We start from the raw sequence: 22,634 nt of genomic DNA, 5'->3' as shown, positions 1-22,634 counted from the left end.
AGGTGCTTTGGCATTTCAAGGAGTTGCCAGATCTTTGTTTCTGGCTCCAGGGCCACTCCAAGGAAGGGCAAGGCCCGGTTCTGCCCCGAGTCGGGGTGCTGTGCTGCCCCAAGGGTGTTTCAGAGCACTGCAGCTTTGCCCTGGGTGCTCCATCCCTGCTGCCTGCCAGCTCCCCCACCCCCACCCCCCCCCTTTGTGCCCAGCTCTCTTCTCAGCCCTCCGTGCCGTGCCTCAGTTTCCCCTGCTCTCCACGGAGCCGATGATCCTTGTGCCAGCGCTGTCACCTCTCGGGGTAGCCAGCAGCGTTTGGGTGAGGATTTTGGGAGCACCCTGGCACTGATAGCAGAGCTGGGCCCCCCCTGATCCAGGCGTTCTGCATTGGTGTTCACGGCGGGTCCTAACCCAGTTCTGCTGTTGTTTGCTCTTCTGCTTCGCTCTTTACATAATTTGTTCCTTGGCCCCTTTTCAAATGTACCTCGCAATCCTTACAGCAGAGAATATTTATACAGCGGGGCTGTGGAATAACATGGAAAACCTCCGGAGCCAGGGACCGGGCTCCCGCAACGTCCCGGGGCCAGAGGCAGGTGACGGGGGCTGTATGGGGTTGTCCCTCACAGACCCCCTCAGCCCTGCTCCCCAGCCCCAGGTGCCATGGGACACGTTGGGCAGAGACTCAGGGCAGCCAGGACGTGGGAGGGGATGGGGGCAGTGAGCCCCCCGGTCCATCTGGATCCCTCACCCCAGCACCTGCCTGGCAGCGGGGCAGGCAGCATCCACCCTTGACTAGCAATTAGCTATCAAAACGCATCAGTGCTTTCTAGCGGGATGTCCCAGGGGAGATGCCCTTCGTCAGGAGGGAGACGTGAGCTTTCCTGATGAAACCATTTGCTGATGATAAATGTAGGATGGGTGCGGGTTCGGTTTGGTTTGGGGTTTTGTTTGTTTTTTTGTTTTAAGGTTGTTTGCTGTTTTTTTTTCTCCAGTGAAGACAAAGAGACCCTTGAGCCTAAAGCATAACTTAAAACATGGCATTCCTGAAAAGAATTTCCTGATAATATTTTTAGCACCTGAAAAAAAAAAAAAGTAAGAAAAAATTGGGAAAAAAACCCAAAAAGAAGCAAATAACATATTTTTTGTCTTCAACTTCCTTTTTTCCTCTCCAGTTTTTTTCCTCTACAACTTTTTTTTTTTTCTTTCCAACTTTCTCTCTCCCTCTCTCTCTCTCTCTCCATCCCTCTGTTCTCGAGGAGCCGAGGGGACCCGCGGTTACCCGCACCTGGGGGGCAGTGCTGTCCCTGCAGAGGGTCTCTGCCCTTAGGGGGTGGCTCCTTCCCCCCACAGAGCCGGGGGGCAGCGGGGGGTTCCTGCGGGGGGTCCCTGCCCGAGGGGGGCGGTGACCCCACATCTCCCCGCCTACCTCATTTGCATGTCCCGCCCCCCCCTGGCGCGCCGAGCGCCCATTGGCTCTCCGCGCGTCTTATGCAAATGATCTGCGGGCGGGGCGGGGCCGGCCGGCGCCGCTGGGAGCTGCCGCGGGCGCCTGGGCTGAGCCGCCCGGCCCGGGCTGCGGCCGCCATCTCCCGCTACTGACCCCGGCATCTCCCGATCCTGACCCCGGCATCTCCCGCTCCTGACCCTGGCATCTCCCGCTCCTGACCCCGGCATCTCCCGCTCCTGACCCCGACATGCCGCCCTGCCCCCCGGTACCGGGGACGGCGTGAGCGGCAGCGGATCCCGGTGGCCATGGGGGCGTTGGCGTTCTGGGCCCTGCTGGTGGCCCTGGGCGAGTGGTTGTGGGCGGGTGGCGTGGTGCCGCTGGCGGATTTTTATCCCTTCGGGCCCACGCAAGGCGATGCAGCCACGCGGAAGCAGGACGACGGCGGCTCCGAGCTGCGGCCCCTCTCCGTCCCCTTCCCTTTCTTCGGTGCGGGGCACACCGGCCTCTATGTGAGTACCAGGGGGCAGCGGGGACTGCCTGCCCTGGTGCCTCTTCTTTCATTCTGTTTCGTTCTGTTTCATTTTACTATCTGATTGATTTTACTGTTTCGCTCCATTTCAGTTTTAAGTTACTGTCCTGCACAGATGGGTGCAAGTCCATCTGGGTATCTACAGGGACCATCCGGTGGTCCCCATTTAACTTGGAGCATCGGGGGAATAATGGTGTGATGAGGCAAGGGGATTCCCAGTGGGGTTCCAGGCTTGGGAAGTTTTGACGGAGCTGCTGCTGCCTTGGGTGGCACAGTGAGGGTCCTGACCCTGGTGAGGGTCCTGGTCTCACCAAGCTGGGGATGCTGGATGAAGTGTTGGGGGAACACCGGCCCTGGCTGGAGCCAGAAGTACCCCTCCGTCATCATGGGACTGGCCCCCACAGTGGGGTGCCATGGGGGTCCCAGCAGCAGGGAGCTGGGCATGGCTGGCAGGGAGCGTGCCAGCCAGCGTGCTGTGACACGGGTATGGCTGCCCCTGGATGGTGTCCCTGTCTGCAGAGGAGGCAGCAGCAAGGCTCTCTGGGTGTGATGCAGAGTAAACACAGCTGCCCTTTGGGTTGTGTTGCAGCAGACTGGGCTGGCCATTCGGCACACCCCACTCCCTCTCCTCTCCTCCTTGTTCCTGCCGCGGCAGCCGGGCTGCTGGCACCCCTTCCAAGATGCTCCCTTGCAGCCCCTGAGCCACCCGGAGGGGACTGTGGCTGGACATTTCCAGTCACACCTGGACCATCGTGTCCCCCATGGGTGTGGCCATCAGACAGCAGAGCAGCCCTGAGTGCCAGGTTGTCCCCGAAGCCTTTTGGGTGGTGCTGGCTCCTAGCACCCGCCCTGTGTCCCGGGGTGGGGTCTGTGCTGCCCACGCTGGCTCCCACCTGGTTCAGTGAGAGGGCTGAGCATCACTTTGGTGCCATCTTGGAACTTGGTTCGGGTACTATCCCACGATCTTGACTAAGCACAGGAGGTCCCTGGCCCCTCACCTGTGGTGATTTTCCTCTGGTGTAAGCGGCAGCCCTGGCATCAGGCAGGAGGGACCTGGTCTTGTGGCTTGAGACACAGTGGGAGGATAGAAAAGGCTTGAGGAATCCAGGTGACAGGATGGCTGCCCCAAGCCGATCTGCAGCACAGCTCTGCGTTTTGGGGGGGGGGCTGCAGGGGTCAGTGGGTGTCGTGTTTCCCTCCCCTGAATCGACACTCTCCTGCCCTTGGCACAGGGGTTCATGTGGGAGTGCTGCTCCTTCCCAGGGAGCTGCTGTCCCAGGGGGAGCTGTCCCAGGGCTGGGCTCACCTGGAAATCTCTGTCCTCGGGGCTGCCTCCAGCCACCCCCCTTCCTCCTTTGCAAAAAAAACCAGCAACAACAAAAAAAGCCCTTCTTGGCTCGAGTTCTCTCCCATCTTGCTTTAATCAGGGGAAGAATGTTCCTCTGCGGACACCGCGGGGTTACGGAGGCTTTGGGAAACAGGAATCCTCTTTCCCTTAGTCAGAGCGAGGCCTGCCCCTTGCTCACATTGGGGGGCTGGGGACCCTCCCCAGGGGCTGCACGTGGCTGTCGAGGCCTGAGCCCCCCCCTTCCTGGCCTGGAGGTGCGGGCAGCTCGGGCAGAGGCACCGCTGGCTTCAGCATTGCTCCTGGCAGGATGCTGGCTCCCTGCTCCGTGTCAGCCCCACGAGTGTCAGACTGCTACCTGCCCCTTCCTGCTGCATGCTGGGGCTGCTCTTCCTGCTTGGGAGCCTCTTGCCCCCACCGTGCCCACCCTTTTCCACCCTGCAGCTCAGGGCTTTGGCAGGCTGGTGCTGGTGGGGTCAACATGGCATGGCAGGGACCTTAGCTGGGGGTTGGGTGCTCCTGCCTGTCCTGATGTTGTTTTTGGGCAGCATTGTGGACAGGGGAATGGAGCAGCTGGGAGCTGCCTGCCCCATCTTGGGTTGCCAATGCAGCAGGCTGCTTGCTGGGGCTCCTCCTGGGAATTTTTGCAGGCTGTGGGTGAGAGTGTTTGATCCCTGCCCCTTTTGCTGCCTGCTCAGGAGGCAGTGCAGGCAGGGGTTTTCCTCCCCTTCCTTCATCCCACTGCGTACCCAAGCCAGAAACCAGCACTCCAGCCAGCAGCAGCCACTATCTGCAGCTTCCTTCCCTGGGCTGTGTGCCACTTCCACCATGTACACTTGGGCCAGCCATCCCAGGACCCTAATTGCCCCAGTTAATTAGTGCTGCAGAAGGGCTTGGAGCTTGCAGCATCTCTTCCTGTGTGTCTGGCATCCTCAGCTGGTGGTCACCAGGGTAGGGCACGACCCCGCTGTGGGGAGGGTGACAGTCATGCCTGGCCCCAGAGTGCAGCCCTGCAGGCAGGGTGTCAGCTGTAGGAGAGCTGGGAGCTGGTGGAACAGCCCTTCATCCCAGCCAAGAGCACCAGGGGCTGTTTGTGAAGAGCACCGGGGCCACCGCAGTTTTCTCAGCTGTTCTCCCTTCCCCTGGTTTGGCTGTGGTGGAGAACAGGAACGGGTTTGTTCGGGTGGCTGCCTCCCCGTAGCTGCACTCCAGTGGGTGAGCAGCCGGGGTGGGAGGCGGGGGGGCTGCGGGTGCTGGGGCATGTCTCTGCTTCCAAGGCAGGAAGGGGAAGCACTCCAATATTTGTGGAAAGAAGGGAAAAAAAAAAAAAAAAAAAAAAAAAAAAAAAAAAAAAAAAAAAAAAGAAAAGGTGAAATGGAAAGCACCTTTAAAACATGGATCCCTGCCAGCGGCAGCAATCAACCATGGCTGTCCATTCCTTTTCTCCTTTCTTTCTTCTCCGAAGGTGAACAACAACGGGATCATCTCGTTCCTGAAGGAGGTTTCCCAGTTCACACCAGTGGCCTTCCCGATCTCCAAGGACCGGCGTGTGGTGGCTGCTTTCTGGGCTGATGTGGACAACCGGCGTGCGGGTGACGTCTATTACCGGGAGAGCACCGACCAGCCCATCTTGGAGAGAGCAAGCAGGGACATTGCACAGTATTTCCCTGAATTCCCGGGGTTTGCAGCACAGTGGGTCTTCATCGCCACCTGGTACCGAGTGACCTTCTTCGGGGGCAGTTCATTTTCACCAGTGAGTAGCAGGGGCAGAGCAGCCATTAGTTTAGGGGTAGTTTCATTTGAAAGAAGCTTTGGTGCCTCCCATGGTGCTGGGGCTCCTGTCTCTGGTGGCTCTGTTGTGATGCCTTCCTGTGGCAGAGCAGCACTGGCCTGGCAAAACCAATCCTTCCTCTTTGTGCTGTGTGGAGGATGCAAGTTACTGGTGTCTCCCTTCTCGGGGTAGCAGCAGGGTTGTGTTTGATTGCCTGCATTTGCCTGCCTGCCTGTGGTTGGGCTGAGGAGTGGGTTGTGGATGAGGTTTGGTGCCTGCCTTCCAGAGGCTTGATAATCACATTTTTCCCTGTTTTTCCTTTGCTCTGGAGGAGAAGTGAGTTGTTCTGCCTGCTGAGGTGCTGGGTGAGGAATCACAACACCTTAGTGTTAAAAATAATTAAACCCAACTGCCTTTTCTAGCAGAGGAAAACTGGAGCTCAAAAAACCACCCCTTTACTAAATGCTCTTTCCACTGCTTTATTTGAGTTTTGGCTGGCTCATCTGTCCCCCTCCTGCCTGCTCACTGCTTTCCTCCCCTCCCTGCTGCAGGTAAACACTTTCCAGATTGTCCTCATTACGGACGGCAAGCTCTCCTTCACCATCTTCAACTATGAGTCCATCACCTGGACCACGGGTATGCACGCCAGCAGTGGGGGGGACTTTGCCGGGCTCGGAGGCATCGCGGCACAGGTAAGAGGCAAATGTGGCCCCTGGGCTGCCCAGGTAGAGCATCCACCCTGTGAGCTCCTGGCTCCTGGTTTGGGTTTTTTGGAGGTGGAAAGCCTCCCCCTGATTTTTTTTTTTTTTTTTTTTTTTTAATTTTTAAATATCCGTGTGTGCTCTGGCTCCCAAAGCTGAGACCATACAGGGGGCTTTGTTATCCCCAAACCACAGGTCTTTGCCTTGGCTGCTGCCTTGCAGTCGCTTTTCCTTCCTAACCTCAGCCTTTAAGAGCAGCTGTCGCAGCCAGCACAGCTTTCGCTTGTATTTTTATTTCATCCTGGTGTGTGTTGTTGTGTTTAAGGGAAAAAAAGCCAACACCCACACCCGCAAAAACCCCAGTACCCATTCAGATGTGTGAATTTACCGGCAGTTGATGCGTGCTTGGCTCCCTTCCCACCAGCATGCAGCGGGCAGGATGCTGCAGGTGGAGGGGAAGTGGATGGGTTTTGAATCCCAGAGGAGAGACCGAGTGGGCAGGGCAGCCACTTTGCCCCATCGTGCCTGCTGCCAGCCAGCTGCAGGAGTGGGGCTGGTAGCACAGGGAAGGGGACAGTCATCCCAAGCAGTGCTGCCTGTGGCTCTGAGTGGCAGGAGAGACGATCTCTCGTGCTCCAGCCACCTTTCCCCGTGCACTAGTGATGTCTCTTTACCCTCTGGCCTTGTCTTCCCAGGCAGGTTTTAATGCTGGTGATGGAAAGCGCTACTTCAACATCCCCGGATCCCGCACCGATGACATCGCTGACGTGGAGATGACGACAAATGTGGGTATCCCCGGGCGCTGGGTGTTCAGAATCGATGATGCCCAGGTGCAAGTGGGGGGCTGCAGCAATACAAGTAAGAGGACAGCAGTTAGGTTTATTTATCTCCCAACCCAACCCCATACTGTTCTCCAAGCCCCATCTTCCCCTGCCTCAACCCCCACCTCCGTGGGGTGGAGGAGGTGGCTGGAAGGGCTTGGGGAGGGAGGGGAGGCAGCCTGCAGTGGCTGGGGATGGCACCCATGGGTGTCCTGGGGCTGGGAAGGGGGCTGGGAGAACAAATGGGGAGGGGAGGAAGATTTTTGAGATTAAAAGAGCCTGCGGGGAGCAACGAGGGAGGCTGGGGAGGAGGTGGTGACACACAGGCAAGACCCTGCCAGCTTGGCCTGCAGCCAGGCAGGGCATGAGGGGCTGGCACTCTCAGGGGACACATGCCCTGGAGGGATGGAGTGTCAGGAGCCTGGGGCAAGCCCCACAAAGAGCTGCTGAGTGCCAGGCCCCGCATGGGGCTGAGGCACCAGAGCTGGGCCACGCTCCCCATGCTGGGTGTCCTGATACATCCCCTGCAGAGCTGCTGGCCTCCCATTCCTTGTTCCTGCTCCTCCCTAGCCATGTTTTCCCACCCATGACCCGTGTGTGTCTTGTCTTACCAGCGGGTTTGCTGTACATGGACTCTCCCATCCCCCTTTCCCTCTGCTGTGGGTGATAAGTGAGGGCATGTCTTATGTCCCCCTGGCCAGTGGGGCTGACCCACGCAGCCTCTCCCTCTTGCACAGGAGGGATAACACTGCCCCCCTGTCCCGGGGAGCCCACGAGGAGCAGACCCTGTGCTGCTGTGAGGCAGGTGGCCCCCATGGGCTCCACAAACACCCTGGGAAGTGGGTGGGCACAGGGACAGACCTTGGCACTGGTATGGCTGGAAGGTGGCGGGTGACTCCTGCTGGGCTGCCACCTGACAGGTCGGCACTGCCTGTCCCCAACAGCCTCTGTCTGCCTGACGCTGCGGCCCTGCCTGAACGGGGGGAAGTGTATTGAGGACTGCATCACAGGGAACCCCTCCTACACCTGCTCCTGCCTGGCTGGCTTCACTGGGAAGAGGTGCCATGTTGGTGAGTGATCGCCCTGAGCTCCTGGTGCTTTGCTGCAGGGAGCAGGTCTCCCTCCTGGTGTCACCACTGTGTTCTGTCCCAGTGGCTGTCCCTGTCCTGACTTCCTGTCCTCCCCCCCGGGGCTTTGTTTCAGATGTGGATGAGTGTCTCTCCCACCCATGTCAGAATGGAGCCACCTGCCTCAATGGTGCTGGCAGCTTCAGCTGCAGGTGCCCACCAGGCTTCAGAGGCACCATCTGTGAGACTGGTGAGCATGGGGCCAGTGATGTGGCAGGTTTGGCTGTTTGGAGAGTGGAAACCATGAGCTTGGGGACCACAGCTGCTTTGGGGGGACTACCAGAGATGGGGGCAGCTGCTGGGCTCAGGTGGTTTGTGACAACCAGCTTGGACTTCAGCATGCTGCAGGCAAAGAAAACTTTGCTCTGGCCGTGGGCCCTTCGTGCTGCTGGCAGCCCACTCTGCCCTGAGATCTCTTAGTGAGGAAAACTGATGGTTAGTTCTTAAACAGAAGTCTCAGAGACCCTGCTTTCCCAGGTGATCCTCTGGTCCTGAGCCCTTTGAAGCCAATGGAGATTCTCCCAGTCCCTGACAGGGGCTGTGGTGGCCAGTTTCCCCTGCCACGGGCCTCCTCCTGCCAGTGGAGGTGCTGCCAAAGAATCTGGCTTCCAGAGAGCCTCTGTGCTGGTGGAGAAGACAAGCAGGGAGTTCACTCTTGGGGAAGGGAAGGGAGGGAGAAACACCTAGCCTTGCACACTGGCATCCCAGAGGCACAGAGAAATGAAAGGGCTGAGCTGCCTAGGAAGGGTTTTGGGAAGAGCCATGGCTAGAGCTGCAGCCACTGTCACCCACTACAGCTTATGCTGGTGGCTCTGAGCTGTACTCTCTGCCTACCCTTGGTATCACTGTGTGTGCAGAAGATGCCATGTGCCGGTCCTGCACCCGAGCTGATCTCTCTGCTGTCCTTTTTTTTGTTTTTGCTACAGAAGAGTCACCATGTGAGAGCAAGGTGTGCCAGAATGGTGGGAGGTGCCAGGCAGCAAATGGGACGGCAGTGTGTGTGTGCCAGGCGGGGTACACGGGGGCAGACTGCCAGACAGGTGAGTGGCAGGAGCAAGCACCGGCAGGAGATGGTAACCTTGGCAAGCTGCCATCCCACCCTTCCTCACTGCTGCGAGTTCTGGGAGGGGAGGGCTCAGCATTGCCAGTGGTGCTGGTTTTTTGTTTGGTTTTTTTTTTTCCTGGCTGTTGCCTTCCCCCTCCTGAACGTCACCTGGGATGGGAGGCAGCAGGTGACCTGGCAGCCCGGCAGTGCCCGTGTGCAGCCTGATCTCCCCTCCTGGCCTCCCCTTGCAGAGGTGAACGAGTGTGAGTCCAGCCCCTGCCTGAACGGTGGGCACTGTGTCGACCTGGTTGATAACTACACCTGTGCATGCCTGGAGCCCTTCGTGGGACAGCGCTGTGAGACAGGTGCCTGCTCCCAGGATGACCCACCCACACCCAGGGGCTGTGGCTGTCATGCTCCGCTGACCCTTCGTGCAGGTCTGGGCTGTGTTCATCACTCACTCTCTTGCTTTCTTCCCCCTCAGACTCATCATCTTGTGAGGGCAGGAGCTGCAGAAACCGTCAGACATGCAACTACATCCGCCCTGGCCGCTACATCTGCACCTGCTCCCCGGGTTATTATGGCAATAACTGCCAGTATGGTGAGTTGGAGATTGTCTCACCCAGCCTGCCCAGAAGACAGTTCTGGGGGAGCTGAGCCAGAAGGGGTGAAGAGTGAAAAAGGGGCTGCATCAGTCAGAGGGGGCTGCTTGGCTTTGGTAGGGTCTCTGGTGTGAAGCTGGTCTGGACTGGCTCTGCCTCAGCTCTCCCAGGACAGGGTGTTCCAACCCGGCTGGGATGGCTCTGGCTCAGCTCCCCCTTTCCTGCAGGAGGGCCCCGTGTGCCCGGTGCCTGCCTCTCCCACCCATGCCAGAATGCAGGCAGCTGCCTGGAGACAGAACAGGGCTACATCTGTGAATGCCAGGAGGGATACACTGGGCAGGACTGTCGAGACAGTGAGTACCAGGGGGTCTCTGGTGGGGTGTTGCATCTCCTTGAGCTCCTGAGAGGGAGAAGTAGCAGCCCCAGAGAGTCCATATAGGGTTCCTGGACTGGACAGTGGGTCCACCCTGCTGGAGGATGCTGTGCTTGGGTGTCTGGGGAGAAGCTCATGGCTACCACCTAGCTGAGCTCTTCCTGTGGGTGGCATCCAGCGTGGCTGCTTGGAAGGGTCCTGGGAAGCTCCTGTCTCCTCTCTTGCAGAGCTCTCAGAGGGCTGTGAATGTCGCAATGGAGGCAGCTGTCTGGAGGGAAATGTCACCATCTGCCAGTGCCCACCTGGGTTCTTTGGTCTCCTCTGTGAATTCGGTAGGTGAAGGCTTCTTGCTGACTCTGTTTGCTCCTTCTCTGGGATAATTGAGCCAGGTAGGCTGTGGCAAGCCAGCAGACACTCTGCCCATGTCTGAGTCTTACATGATACAAGGCACATGCTGAATTTGAGCCTGGAAATATTGTCCCCTGAAGGCAATGCTTCCATCTCCATCACTCCCCCTTGAGCCATGCCTCTTACCACCCCTGGGCCCCAGTCTGGCTCCCCTGGGCAGGGAGGGAACTGCATCCATCGTTTGCTCGTGCTCCAGTGCTCACTAGGCATCTACGCTGGCCCTTTCTGTTCTCTGCATGGGATACACAGGGTCCCTCGCATCTCCCCAGACCCTCCAAAGTTAGGAGACCCCTGTTTGTGGCCAGGCAGATGTCTGAGTGTCCTCCTGCCACTGGTTGACATGCTGGCTATGTGTTTGCAGAAGTGACCACCACACCGTGCAACGTGAACACGCAGTGCCCGGATGGTGGGTACTGCATGGAGTATGGTGGGAGCTACCTCTGCGTCTGCCACACGGACTACGGCACCAACCACAGTAAGTCTCAACTGCAGGGGTGCAGGACCAGCCCTCGAGAGGGACATGTGATGGGGAGCCATGGAGGGGAGCAGCCCTGGTTGCACATCTGCAGTGACACCCTGTGTTTGGCATTGCAGCCATGCCATCCCCCTGTGACTCGGAGCCCTGCCTGAATGGGGGGTCCTGTGAGATTCATGACGACTCCTACACCTGCGAGTGTCCTCAAGGCTTCCTTGGCAAACACTGTGAGAAAGGTACTTACACCGACCTCCTTGCTGGCAAGGAGTGGGAGAGGAGTTTGGACCCTTAGGGCAGATGAACAGCTGCTTGTTGAGCTGTAGCTGGAAGTGGGTGCAGGTTATCCCGTGCCATCCTCCAGGGTAGAGGAAGAGTTGTGTGGCTCCTGACAGTTGCAGCAGCCAATCCAGTTGTGCTGTTCCCTGCACAACACCATCAGTCTTGGCGTTCTTTTATATACTTGAGCTTCTGGCCTCAGGAACAGGTGCCAGTGCCCTGGTATCAGGTCTCCGTGGTCCTTCAAGGCTCTGGCATGCGTCTGCGTGGTTGTCGTTTCATAATGCTGCTGAGCCCAGGGCTGTGAGGCCTGGCTGCGCTTGTCTCGCCCACAGTGAGGAGTTTGGTGGGAGGTGGTGGCTCTTGGGGTGCCGGCAGCAGCGGATGACCCCCTGCTCTTGGTGCTCTCTCTGCAGCCAAGCCGCGGCTCTGCAGCACGGGGCCCTGTCGCAACGGGGGCACCTGCAGGGAGGCAGATGGCGAGTACCACTGCACCTGCCCTTACCGCTTCACGGGCAAGCACTGCGAGATCGGTACGGCCCCCCGGCCCCCACCCAGGGAGGAGAGGCGGCAGTCGTCCCGCTTGCTGCTCAGCTCCCACCTGCCCTCTGCCTCCAGGTAAGCCGGACCCCTGTGCCTCAGGGCCCTGCCAGAACGGGGGCACCTGCTTTCACTACATCGGCAAGTACAAGTGTGACTGTCCCCCGGGCTACGCCGGCCGGCACTGTGAGATCGGTAGGTGTGAGCTGGGGGCTGCCTGGGAAGGTGACTGGGCTGCTGGCAGAGCTGACGTTTGAGCCCCCTTCCCTTTCATTTGAAGTGCTTCGACGCTTTTCTTGCACCCTGCTGGAGGTCAGGGAAGCGCTGCAGGAGGGGGAAAGGGAATGGCTCTGGTTTCTGGGCTCTGCCCGCTTCACAGAAGTCGCTCTTTGCTCTGCTCTTCTAGTGCCCTCCCCGTGCTTTCTGAGCCCCTGTGAGAACGGTGCTACCTGCGAGGACCTTGGAGCTGGCTACACGTGCACGTGCCCTGTGGGCTATGTAGGGAAGCACTGCCAGTCTGGTAAGGGCCTTGTGCTGCCCCTGCCAGGCAGGTTGGGGCTTGGGGTGCCTCTGCAGGCCCTGCTCACCCTCCCCGTCTCTCCCCAGAGGTTGACTGTGGCATCCCCAGCGAGGTGAAGCATGCCCAGGCCTCCTTCAGTTCCACCAAAGTGGGCTCGCTGGCTGAATACCAGTGTGAGCTGGGCTACACTCTCAGTCAGCACAACCACCCTCGTGTCTGCCGCTTGCCTGGCGTCTGGAGTGACCCCCCCGAATGTGATGGTGAGGAGTGCTGTGGAGCAGCTGAGCCCTGGGACACTCTCCGGTCATGACCATGGCTCAGTGACACCAGGACATGTACTCCAGTCCTCCCCTGCATGTATCTGTATACAGAGCACCCCAGGGACCTCTGTCACCTGCTCAACAGTTCTCTCCTTGTGTGTCCCCCTGTCCAAATGCCTGCAGAGATCGATGAGTGCCAGTCCCAGCCATGCCTGAATGGCGGCCAGTGCAAGGACCGCGTTGCAGAGTTCCTCTGCCTGTGTGAGCCAGGTTACACTGGCCACCACTGTGAATCAGGTAAGAAACAATGCCGGGTATGCTCTGGGTCCCTGCAGGCACATTCCCAAGCCCAGCTCCTGCCACAGCCTCTGCAGGGGCAGACATAGGGCAGTGGGCTCCGAACAGCCTTACGAGTGGAGCTGTTCCTGGCTGGTGGGCCTGGGGGGTGGTGAGCAACGTGGGGAGGGTCTGCATGCTGCAGAAGTACGACCTCTTTGAGCTCCCATCTGCTGCTGCCAGCTCCCTATCTCCTGCTGCCAGCCCTGTTCCTGTGCTGAGCTGGTGCCTCTCCTCCCATTGCTCCCCAGATGTGGACGAGTGCCAGTCAGAGCCCTGTAAGAATGGCGGAACCTGCCGAGACCTGCCCGGGTCTTTTGCTTGCTACTGTCCTGAGGGCTTTGTGGGGATTCAGTGTGAGACAGGTAAGGACTCGCCCTTCCCAGCTTGGCAGGAGGCTGGAATGTGGGCACTGGGATGTGTCCAGGCTCCTGGTTACCGTCTTGGGCACATTGACCCTGAGCCATTACCTGAGGTGCTTTCTGCTTGTTGCCATCTCCTTGTCTGTGGGTTTGGGGGCAGAGCTGAAACAGCTCTGGTGGGGAGGCAACACGGAACAGTGTCCACTGGCAACTGAATCCCTTTTGAAGGCATCCACCCTCCACCAGGGGGATGTGGCCACCACAGCACTTGGGTGGGATTTTAGGTCCAGACTGGCTGTGCCCAGCCCTGGGCTGTGCATCCACCTTGCTGCCCTCTCAGGGCACTGCCATCTCTCACCCATGGGAGATGGCTACAAGTCGTGCCAGGGTCCCCACTCACCACCAGTCTCCTCCTGCCTCCAGAAGTGGATGCCTGCGAGTCGGACCCTTGCCAAAATGGAGGGGGGTGCGAGAGCTACAGGGGCTCCTACCTCTGTGTGTGCCCAGAAGGTTTCTTCGGCTATCACTGTGAGACAGGTGAGGTGGGAAGGGTGGCTTGGTCTGGGGCAGCCACTTGGCCAGCTGGCACTGCTAACGCCACTGGGCCTGGCTCCTCTCCTGCAGCCAGTGACCCGTGCTTCTCCAGCCCCTGCGGGAGCAGAGGCTACTGCCTGCCTGGCAATGGCACCCACAGCTGCACCTGCAAAGTCAGCTACACAGGCAAGAGCTGCGAAAAAGGTAAAGGCCCTCAGCAGTGGCATCAGGACGTGGCATGGGGCTCGATGCTGGCCCAGCGGTGGCCACAGCCTGTGAGGGGTGCGAAGCTGTCCAGGACCAGCAGCTTTCCTTGAGGCGGGCAGGGCTGGGGCCTCACCTCAGCGGGGGCAGCCCAGACCCCACCGACGCCGTGGGCAGATGCTGATGTGGTGAGCTGCTGCCACAGGCGCTGGGCTCGGCACGAGGACAGTAGGGACAGGTTTCCCTGGTCCCCTGCAGCGACGGCGATCCCTCAGATGCCCTGAGGAGGGGAGGCTGAGGCGTCCGAGGGAAGCCTCTCACCGCAGGCACCCAGGGGCCCCTCGCCCCGTCTCACCAGTGCCCTAGGCCTGGCAGGTGGTGGCAGGCGCTTGGCTGCTGGTGCTGCCAGGTCACAGTGGTTGGGATCTCTCCTGGCACCCTGGCTCCTCCCACGTGTTGTGTCCACTGGGCCAGTGCTGGCTGGTGCCTGCAGGGCCCCTGCCAGGTATGCTGAGGGAGAGAGCATGGGCTCTGTCCTCCATCGCTGCTGCTCTGCCTCTTGCTGCCGGGGTCTGTTCTCTAAAGATTCATGGCGTTACCTCTCCCCTTTGCTTTTGCCCACACCCTGAAGAATTGCTGCCACCAACCTCATTAAAGGTGGAAAGGGTGGAGGACACTGGTGTGTTGATTTCTTGGCACCCACCTGAGGACGCAGCCGCCAGGCAACTCATTGACGGCTACGCCGTGACGTACGTATCCCTCGACGGCTCTTACCGCAGGACAGATTTTGTGGACCGAAGTCGTTCTGCCCACCAATTGCTGGCACTAGCCTCTGGCAGAGCCTACAATATTTCTGTCTTTTCAGTCAAACGCAACGTGAACAACAAGAATGATATCAGCAAGCCCGTCATGCTCACCACGCGCACTAGTAAGTAGTGTCCCGGGGGGCATCGCGGTCAAGCGCACTTGCGGCCCCCGAAGGCGACGGGGCTTTTGCTGCCTCCTGCCTGCCAGCTTCAGCTGCAGCCTGCGCCTGTGCCAAACCCCAGCAAGTTTGGTGGTGCAGATCCTAAAATCCAGCCGAGGGCCTTTGGGAAGCACCCGGCACAGAGAATTGCTGTTCTCTTTGCTGTGAGTAAAAGGGGACTGAACCCCGCCCTGTGGCTCGCTGGGCCCCTGCCCAGGGGCTGGTGAGGGAACTGGCAGTGGGGACTGTTCCTGGATCCTGTTCCTCAGCGCCAGGCTGTGCCTGCTGCACTGGTTACCCCTTGTATGGGGCCCAGGGTAGTGTGGGTGGGTCCCCAGTGCTGCTTGGCTCTGCTGGAGAAGCCCCTGCACCAGCCAGGCAGTAGGGCTGAGTGATCCCTGCTGATAGCTAGCCCTGTGGCCACATAGCTCTGCTGTCCCTCTGGGCTCGGTGTGGGGTCATACCAGAGAGGGCAGAGGCTGGCAGGGACCTCTGCTCTGTGGGTGGAGGCAAGTGATGCCTCTGGGGGCACGGGCAGGCAGATGGAGCAGCTGTGGTCCTGCTTTCTGGGGCAGGCAGATGCAGAAATTGAGTGTGAACTGAGGGTAGAGGGGATTAAAGCTAGAAAAGCTGCCCTCTGACAACAGGGGGAATGGTGTCAGGAAAGCCCTTGGGCCACATCCCCTTCATCAATCTGAGACCAAGTAAAGCCCAGAGGGGGATGCAGGCATGGCTCAGGAGGCCTCAAGCCAGGGCTGGGTGCTGAGGGCATCAAGAACCAGGCTCAGGATGGCTGCTTGGGGTTTGAAGTGTCTTAGGGCCAGGCACAGGCACTGCAGCCCCTTTGTGGCTGGTGGCAGGGTCTGAAGCCAGAAGAGAGCCCCAGGGGTGCCACAGATGGCACAAGGCTTTGCGGGCAGACAGATGTGCTCCCCTCCTGCCTGCACCTCCTACCTGCCAGCAGATGGTGAGGGCGGGTGAGCAGGAGTCTGTCAGGAGAGGCGGTGCTGAACTGCTCCTGACAGGAAACCAATCCAGAGGGGCATCAAGACTGCCCTTGCCAGGCTGTGGGGAAGGGATGGGGCAGCCCACAGTGACCAGTGGCTGACTGCACCCTCTCCACTTGCTCCGGCCAGGACCGCGTCCGGTGGAAGGCTTTGAGATCATGAACGTGACGGCCAGCGCCATCACGGTGCAATGGGCTCTCCACCGGCTCAAGCACTCCGCAGTCAGCAGGGTGCGGGTCTCCATCCGCCAGCTGGGGGACCTGGCAGACCGCACTGTGGAGCTGAACAGCAGTGTGGCCAAGTACACCTTCCTGTGAGTGGGGTGGCAGGTGGGCGCTGGGCCAGCTGGCTCTCCTTGGCTGCCCACCTCACCCCTTAACACCCGCCTTCCTTCTCTGTAGGGACCTGCAGCCAGGAGAGAGGTACATCATCCATGTCACAACACTGAGTGGCCTGGGGACGGAAGACCACCCCTCAGAAAGCCTGGCCGTGGCCCCTTTCCATGTGTGGACGAGTGAGTGAGGTTGCCTTTGCTACCCACTGGGGCTTGGCAGGCACAGGGCAGCCACGGCTCGAGGCCAGCAGGAAAGTTGCAGAGATGGGAAGGTGTGAAAGCCGTCAGCCTGTCTGGCCAGCACCACGGGTAGGAGGCGTGCAGGCATCCCTTGGGAGGGCAGGCAAGGCAGCAGCACGTCCTCTCCTGTCTGATGTTCACTGCCCAAGCCCAGCATGAGCTCAGCCCACACGGGCCTGATTCATCCCCTGCTGCACAGCAGCCAGAGGGCGAGGGCCAGACTAGGGAGGGTGTCAGGATGCGGCGAGGCTCTCCCCACCTTGGCAGGGACTCAAATCTGAGCATCTGTTGTCCGTGCATTGCATGGCTGGAGCCATGCTGAGAACAGGCTGGGACAGGGCCAGGCAAGCTGCAGCCCTGGCACCCTTGCAGCATGGCATGTGAGGAAGTAGAGGGGTCACCATTCAAGGACACCAGTACTGACTACTTATCTCCCCATCGCCTGCCTGACCCAGGGCCTCTCCCCCCTCAAAACCTCACTGCCTCCCGTGTCACCGCCACCTCCGTGTCTCTGGCATGGGAACAGCCTCCTGCCGGCGCCGTGGAGGGGTACATCATCAATGTCACCACTGCCCAGAGCGTGAAGAGCCGCTACGTGCCCAACGGGAAGCTCGTGTCCTACACGGTGCGGGACCTGCTCCCCAGGCAGCAGTACCGCCTGTCTGTGACAGCTGTACAGAACACGGAGCAGGGACAGCTGCACAGCGAGCCCATCCACCTCTACGTCACCACCTGTGAGTGCCTGGCTTGCCAGGGCTGGGAGGCTGCTGGTTTGGTGCAGCACAGGGGAGGGGGTGGGCAATGGGGAAGCTGGTGAGGTTCTGCCACAGAACCAGGTGCCCAGAGCAGGCTGTGGGGACAGGATGCAGATCCTCTGCAAAGGGAGGTGGGAGCTGCAGGGTGCTTCCTCTGTTAGCAGAGGGCAGACACAGAGTTAGAGCTTGGTGATGCTTTATGGGGAACAGCACTCACAGCCCAGGTGTGTGGAGAGTCTGCACACATCCCCAGATATGTTGCTTAAATTGCAACCTCGGGCCAAGGGGACTGGCTGGGAGTTGGATTGCTGTGCTGACTCAGAGTCTGCCCCCTGCTAAGCTTAACCCTTTGGCTTGCAGTGCAGAGGGATGGGGCTCCAGAGAGACGGTGGAGCCAAGCTGGTCACTCCCGAGTCCTCCGCAACAGGCTGCCCCCAGCTCTCCTGCCTGAGCTCCGCTTGTTAGCAGATCATGACACAGCTGAGGAGCCCTTGCCAGCCCCCAGGTAGGCACTGCTCCCCTGCTCCTGGCTCTGGCTCTTCTACCTGCACTCAGCCCAAGCACTGGGCTGAGCACAGCCCCTTTTCCCAGCTCCTGTGTCCAGCTGTGCACAGAGCCAAGCCACGTCCCTGCTGGGTCGTGTCTCTTGCCTGCCTGCCTCTGGGTGTCCCAAGCCTTGCAGACCCTCGACCTGTGAGCAGGTCCCCCATGCTGCCTGCAGCTGAGGCCACAGGACTCACACCAAGCCTGGTGCTGCCAGCAAGTGCTTTATCCGGCTGCCTCCAGCCCTAGCACATGGGGTGGCTGCAGGATGCATGGTGCACCGTGCTCTCGTGACTCTCCTGTTCCAGGTTCACAGAGCTGGTGGATGGCAGAGGGAGAATCAGTACCAGGTTTGGCACTGCACAGGGCAAATCCATCACTGTGAAGACACGTAAGTACTCTGCTTTTCTGATCCCCTCCAGTCACCCACTGCTATCTCCTAGGTCTTCTCCCAGGATGGGGTGGCAGCTGGGCAGGCTGCTGTAGTGCTGAGGGAGCCACAGAAGCAGGCAGAGCCCTCTCACGTCTCCCTAGGCAGACAAACATCTACCCTGCTTGCCCAGGGAGAGGGGTGACACACAGTCAGTCAGGGAGCCCAGGGAGGGACCTTGCTGATGGGGGCAATGCTGACTGGGGCACAGGCCAGCTGCCTTCTCTGATAGCAGCAGCAGGAGCCCAGGAAGTGACCCTGCAGTCCTCTAGCATAGCCCTCTAGTGCAGCCCCTGCCTGCCCAGCAGCAAGCACAGCCTCACACTCCAGGATGGTATCTGGGTGAGGTCTTCACTAGGCCAGGACCAGTACTCCATTTGCTATCCCCAGAACAGGGATGCAAGTGGTAGCCAAAGATTTTCTACCAGGCCTAGGGACTCCATATCATGGGGTGGGGAGGGGGCCTGGCACACCTGACAGCATTCCTGGGCTCACTGTGTGTCTTGGCTCTGCTCCTGCCTCCCCAGGGCTCCAGGTCCCACAGCCCTCCAGGAGGGGTGAGATGATCACTTTAATTCCTAGGGGTGCCAACTGGGAAGGGCTAAACCACTACCTTGGGGCTGAGCAGCCCTCTGATGCTGCAGGCAGGCTGGATCCCATCAAGAGGGGCTGCCTTCAGTCTGGCCCCTGCTGAAGGTGACATTTCATCCTCTTCTTGCCCAGAGCCAGAGGCTCCAGTGAAGCTGGAGAATATGGAGGCGCCCAGCCAGGCCAGTCTGGCACTGCAGCTGCGCAAGACAAAGAGCAAGAGTAAGTCTGGGGGCAGACACAGGAGCAGCAGGGACCCAGCCCAAGCTCTGCAGGCAGGCAGGGTGCTTGGCACACAAAGGACGAGGCATGGGTCCCTGCTGGCTGCTCCATCCCTGCTCAAGCACCAGAGCAGCCTGGAGTGCCAAAGGGTATGGGCAAGCCTGTGCCCGGGCTCTGAGGGCTGTGTGTGTGTGTTTTGCAGGCGAGGGGCAGAACTGTTCCACAAACCCCTGCAGGAATGGAGGCACCTGTGCCAGAGATACCAAATTCTACCACTGTGACTGCCGCCCGGGCTTCAAGGGCCGGCTCTGCGAGCTGGGTGAGTGCTGTGCTGCTGCAAGAGAGCAGAGCTCCCTCCTGCAGGTGGATGGCATGTGTCTAGCCTGACAGCTGTCCCAGCTGCATGTCCCCCAAGCCATAGGTCACCAAGCACACCCTGTCAGCAGCCTGCTTCTCCTGGGCCAAGGGGCTCCCACCATGCCCAGGCTCCCCTAGAGAAGGCTGTACTGTGCTGAGAGCAGAGAGAGGGGCAGGACTCTGCTCTTGTTGATTTGGGAGTGCAGATCTGCTCCCCCACCAAACCCTCCTCCACGCAAGCCAGACTCCTTCCCTGCCCACGTAGCTATCTGGGCACTGTGAGGCACTGGGGGCTCTGCTGCTCCTGGAGGGTCAGCTTTTGAGCCCACCCCTCCAGGACAGCAGAGAGGAAGGCAGAGAGGGCCTTGCCAGCCCCTTGTCACAGAGTACATGCAGGCAGGGCTTGAGATGGGCTCGTTGATAGCTCCCCTCTCCTGTTCCCCAAGCAGCCTGCAAGAAGGTGCCACACTCATGCACGCGGCTGTACTCGGAAACCAAGTCATTCCCCATGTGGGAAGGAGGCACCTGCCACTACCTGTGAGTACTGCCTGCGGGTTGTGCTCCTCCTTTCCCCTTGTGCTTAGAGCTTCTGGTGTCTAAAGGAAAGGGAGAGTGAGGGAACTCCATCTCAGCCCCCAGCTGGCAGCTGCCCCCTCCCCAGTGCAGGCTTAGCAGCTTTGTCTGTCCTCAGACCCCTGCAACTGCCCACCAGGTGTTTCAGGGCAGGGTGTTGCTGAAATGACAGCCCTGTAGTGGTGTTACTTAGGCTTGATTTGGTGTGTATGATCCCCAAGCAGCAGCAGATCCCCTGTCTGCCAGCCCAGCTCCTGGCTGTCTCTGTCTGCAAGCAGAGGGCTGGGGACAGTCAGCCTTCCCTCTTGGATCTGTGAAAGGACATCTATCCCTGTTACTCCCTACAACACACCCCTCTGCTCTATGTGCAGGTACAGAAGAGTCTACAAGGTACACCAGGACATCTGCTACAAGGAGAGCTGCCAGAGCACTGGTTCTGAGAAGACAACCAGCAGGTAGAGCTAGCAGCTCAGTTTCTGTGGCCTGGGACAGGGAGATGCAGCTAGCCAGTGTCACCCAGCATACATGAGGTTGCCCAGGCTGGAGGTGGGCTGGGAGAGGGATGCAGGCACTCTGCAGCACTAAGGCTCAGATAGGAACTCTCTGTGCCCTCCCTATGAGCAGTGGTTGAGGGGCTGCAGGGTTCACAGTGCTTTCCTCTCTTCTCTTTCAGAAAACCAAGCAACAGTCACACACTGAAGAAGCCGTAGAGTAAGTACCACCTCCAGGCTCTCCTCAGCCTCTCAGCAGTGGCAGCTGGGGAGAAGGGTAGAGGCCAGAGAACAGCACACACTCACACTGTCATGCTGAGGGGGTGCAAGGGGTCTCTAGCTGCTACACTGCTTGGGCTCAGAGCAGCAGGGGGTTTCTGGTTATGGATGGGGTAGAGGAGCTGAAGGCAAGAGATTCCCACACAGAAAGGGCCCAGGCTCTGCCTGCCTTTGCAAGGCAAAGGCTGGATCCCTGGAGGGGGCAGGCCCCTTCTGCCAGCCTGGCACACAGGGTGGGAAGAGGCAGCTGTGGTGCTTTTGGGGGGATTCTGCCTACCAGCTCATTCTTCTCCTGCTCCTTCACAGGGTTCAAAGCAGTAGAAGCTTCATCTTTCCACATCAAAGGGCTTTTGAAACACCAGGAAGATTAGATCCACTCACTGGGTTGAACACAGTGTGGGAACTTTCCTGCCTGGAATCAGCCTCTCTCCCTCCTCCAGCCTGTTAGGGCCCTGCAGCTGGATGGATTTGCTGAGCAGTGCTCCCTCCTCTGCCAGACCAGCACTGCCTTTGCTCTGGCCGCCTCTCTGCCCCCGAGGAGCTGAGCGCCAGTGTACCCCCTCCTCCCCCCCAAGGGGGACCCCCCAGCTGCTCTGAACAAGCCACAGGCTCCTGGCTCTGCTCAGACAGAAGCAGGGCTGAGTTCAGTTCACTGCCAACAGTATTTGCACCAACCTGTTTTTGTAAACCAAGGTTATAAATTGCCTATAACCCCCCCTAAATAAAACAGATTAACGCAGACCAAAAATCCTTAGCCATCACCTGAAATGTAGCCCACAACACTCTGACTGAAGGCCTTCCCTTTACAGGTGAGTTAGGAATGGTGAGCAGCTCCCCTAAGCAGTGAGGCAAGTGTGGGCAGTGAAGGTACAATCCCTGTATCCCCAGCTCTAGCAGGGGAAACTGAGGCAGCTTTTACTGCCTGGCTTTTTTCTTTGCTTTGTAAACAATCCATGGGTTTAACCAAATTTCCAGCTTGGAAAGCAATAGAGTACCTAAAAAGAATTTAAAGGGTGAAGTTTGTTAGCCAAGGTGTAACACCGTGCTTGCTAATGCCTCCAAGCCAGCACGGGGCCCAGTGTGGGCTCAGTGACAAGTGACCTGCAAATGCCACCCTCCTGAGCTGCTGGAAGTGCTGGCAGTGCCCGTGGCACCAGCTGGTGCTGCACTGCCAGTGCTGTCTGCAGCCAGGACCAGTGTGCAAGGCCCTGCAGTGGCTGCCCCACTGGCTGCAGCAAAGCAGGCAAGGAAAAAGTGTAGCTTAGTAATGTTCCTAGTTTTTGTGAGTTTGTATGACAACGCTAGTTAAACATAGATTTGTGTATTAACATACACAGTGTATATTATAAATTAATACATACCAGAAATATATCCTAGTTATGATACAGTGTTATTTCCTGAGCAGGGGGAGGAGGGTCATCCTGGCAGGGCAGCTCTCCCCCTCCTGTGAGCATTGCAGGGTGCTGTTCTGCTCAGCCACACATCGAGCTGCAGCACAGAGGATGCTTAGAGCAGAACAGGCCCTGTTTAGGAGCTCCTGGCACCACCCTCTCCCTCCCAGGAGTAGCATAAGAGCACTCAGCCTGGAGGAATGGCTGCTGAAGCATCCAGCAGCAGCCTGGGACCAGCAGGGACTATGCTGAAGCCACAACCAGCTGGCCAGCATGATGCTCTCCTCCTGCACAGGCTCCAGCTCTGTTCTCAGAGAACTGGAGTTGGGACATGCTGCGTGTTCCTCCAAGGCTGCCTGACCCTGCTCCAGCCCCCCTGCAAGGCAAGCACAAGAATTCTGCCCCTCTAGGCCATGAGAAACCAGCACTTGCCCCTAACAGCAGGGCAAGGGGAAAGCCAAAGGAGCCTCTGCTACCTGTGAGGGAGAGGTTCTGGCACAGCATTTGGACCCCTGCCTTGTCAGCCATGATACCAGTGCCAACACAGGCTAGGAACCTGTGGCCCCACCACAGGACAGTCCCATTTCAGCTCAGCCCCTATGCCCACCTAGTGCTGCCCTGGGGCCTGTCCCTGCTGTGAGCAGGTACAGCAGCCCCCTGCCTCCCACCCCACAGCCAGCAAAATATGTAATGCATCAAATTCCAACCTTGCCTTGGCAATAAATTAGTTATTTTGTTGTTTTTTATTTTTGTCGGGTTTTAGTTTGGTTTGGGTTTTTTTGTGGTTTTT

The 22,634-nt window shown here is 59.0% G+C and overlaps 1 protein-coding gene across 5 annotated transcripts; it reads left to right on the top strand.

The window, feature by feature from the left end:
- Window positions 1–1,545: 1,545 nt before the first annotated feature.
- SNED1 (sushi, nidogen and EGF like domains 1) lies at window positions 1,546–22,494 on the top strand. Of its 5 annotated transcripts, none has more exons than XM_030456161.1 (33): window positions 1,546–1,947; window positions 4,778–5,065; window positions 5,635–5,775; window positions 6,480–6,642; window positions 7,550–7,675; window positions 7,809–7,922; window positions 8,659–8,772; window positions 9,029–9,142; window positions 9,262–9,378; window positions 9,607–9,732; window positions 9,980–10,084; window positions 10,522–10,635; window positions 10,755–10,871; window positions 11,328–11,444; window positions 11,530–11,646; window positions 11,858–11,971; window positions 12,058–12,231; window positions 12,415–12,528; window positions 12,819–12,932; window positions 13,353–13,466; window positions 13,554–13,667; window positions 14,533–14,595; window positions 15,771–15,954; window positions 16,043–16,155; window positions 16,671–16,949; window positions 17,331–17,475; window positions 17,822–17,904; window positions 18,667–18,753; window positions 18,956–19,072; window positions 19,557–19,647; window positions 20,055–20,138; window positions 20,357–20,394; window positions 20,760–22,494. In XM_030456161.1, the coding sequence occupies exons 1-32, from the start codon at window positions 1,744–1,746 to the stop codon at window positions 20,391–20,393; spliced, it is 4,104 nt and encodes a 1,367-aa protein (XP_030312021.1). In that variant the 5' UTR covers window positions 1,546–1,743; the 3' UTR covers window position 20,394; window positions 20,760–22,494. The 5 variants fall into 5 exon arrangements, with proteins under 5 accessions (XP_030312021.1, XP_030312018.1, XP_030312017.1 ...); XM_030456158.1 differs by having other exon boundaries at window positions 14,299–14,595; window positions 19,560–19,647; XM_030456157.1 differs by having other exon boundaries at window positions 14,299–14,595.
- The last annotated feature ends 140 nt before the right edge of the window (window positions 22,495–22,634 follow it).

This window comes from Calypte anna, chromosome 9, assembly GCF_003957555.1.
Source record: "Calypte anna isolate BGI_N300 chromosome 9, bCalAnn1_v1.p, whole genome shotgun sequence".
Classification (NCBI taxonomy): domain Eukaryota; kingdom Metazoa; phylum Chordata; class Aves; order Apodiformes; family Trochilidae; genus Calypte; species Calypte anna.
This window is presented reverse-complemented; position numbering and strand designations above follow the sequence as displayed.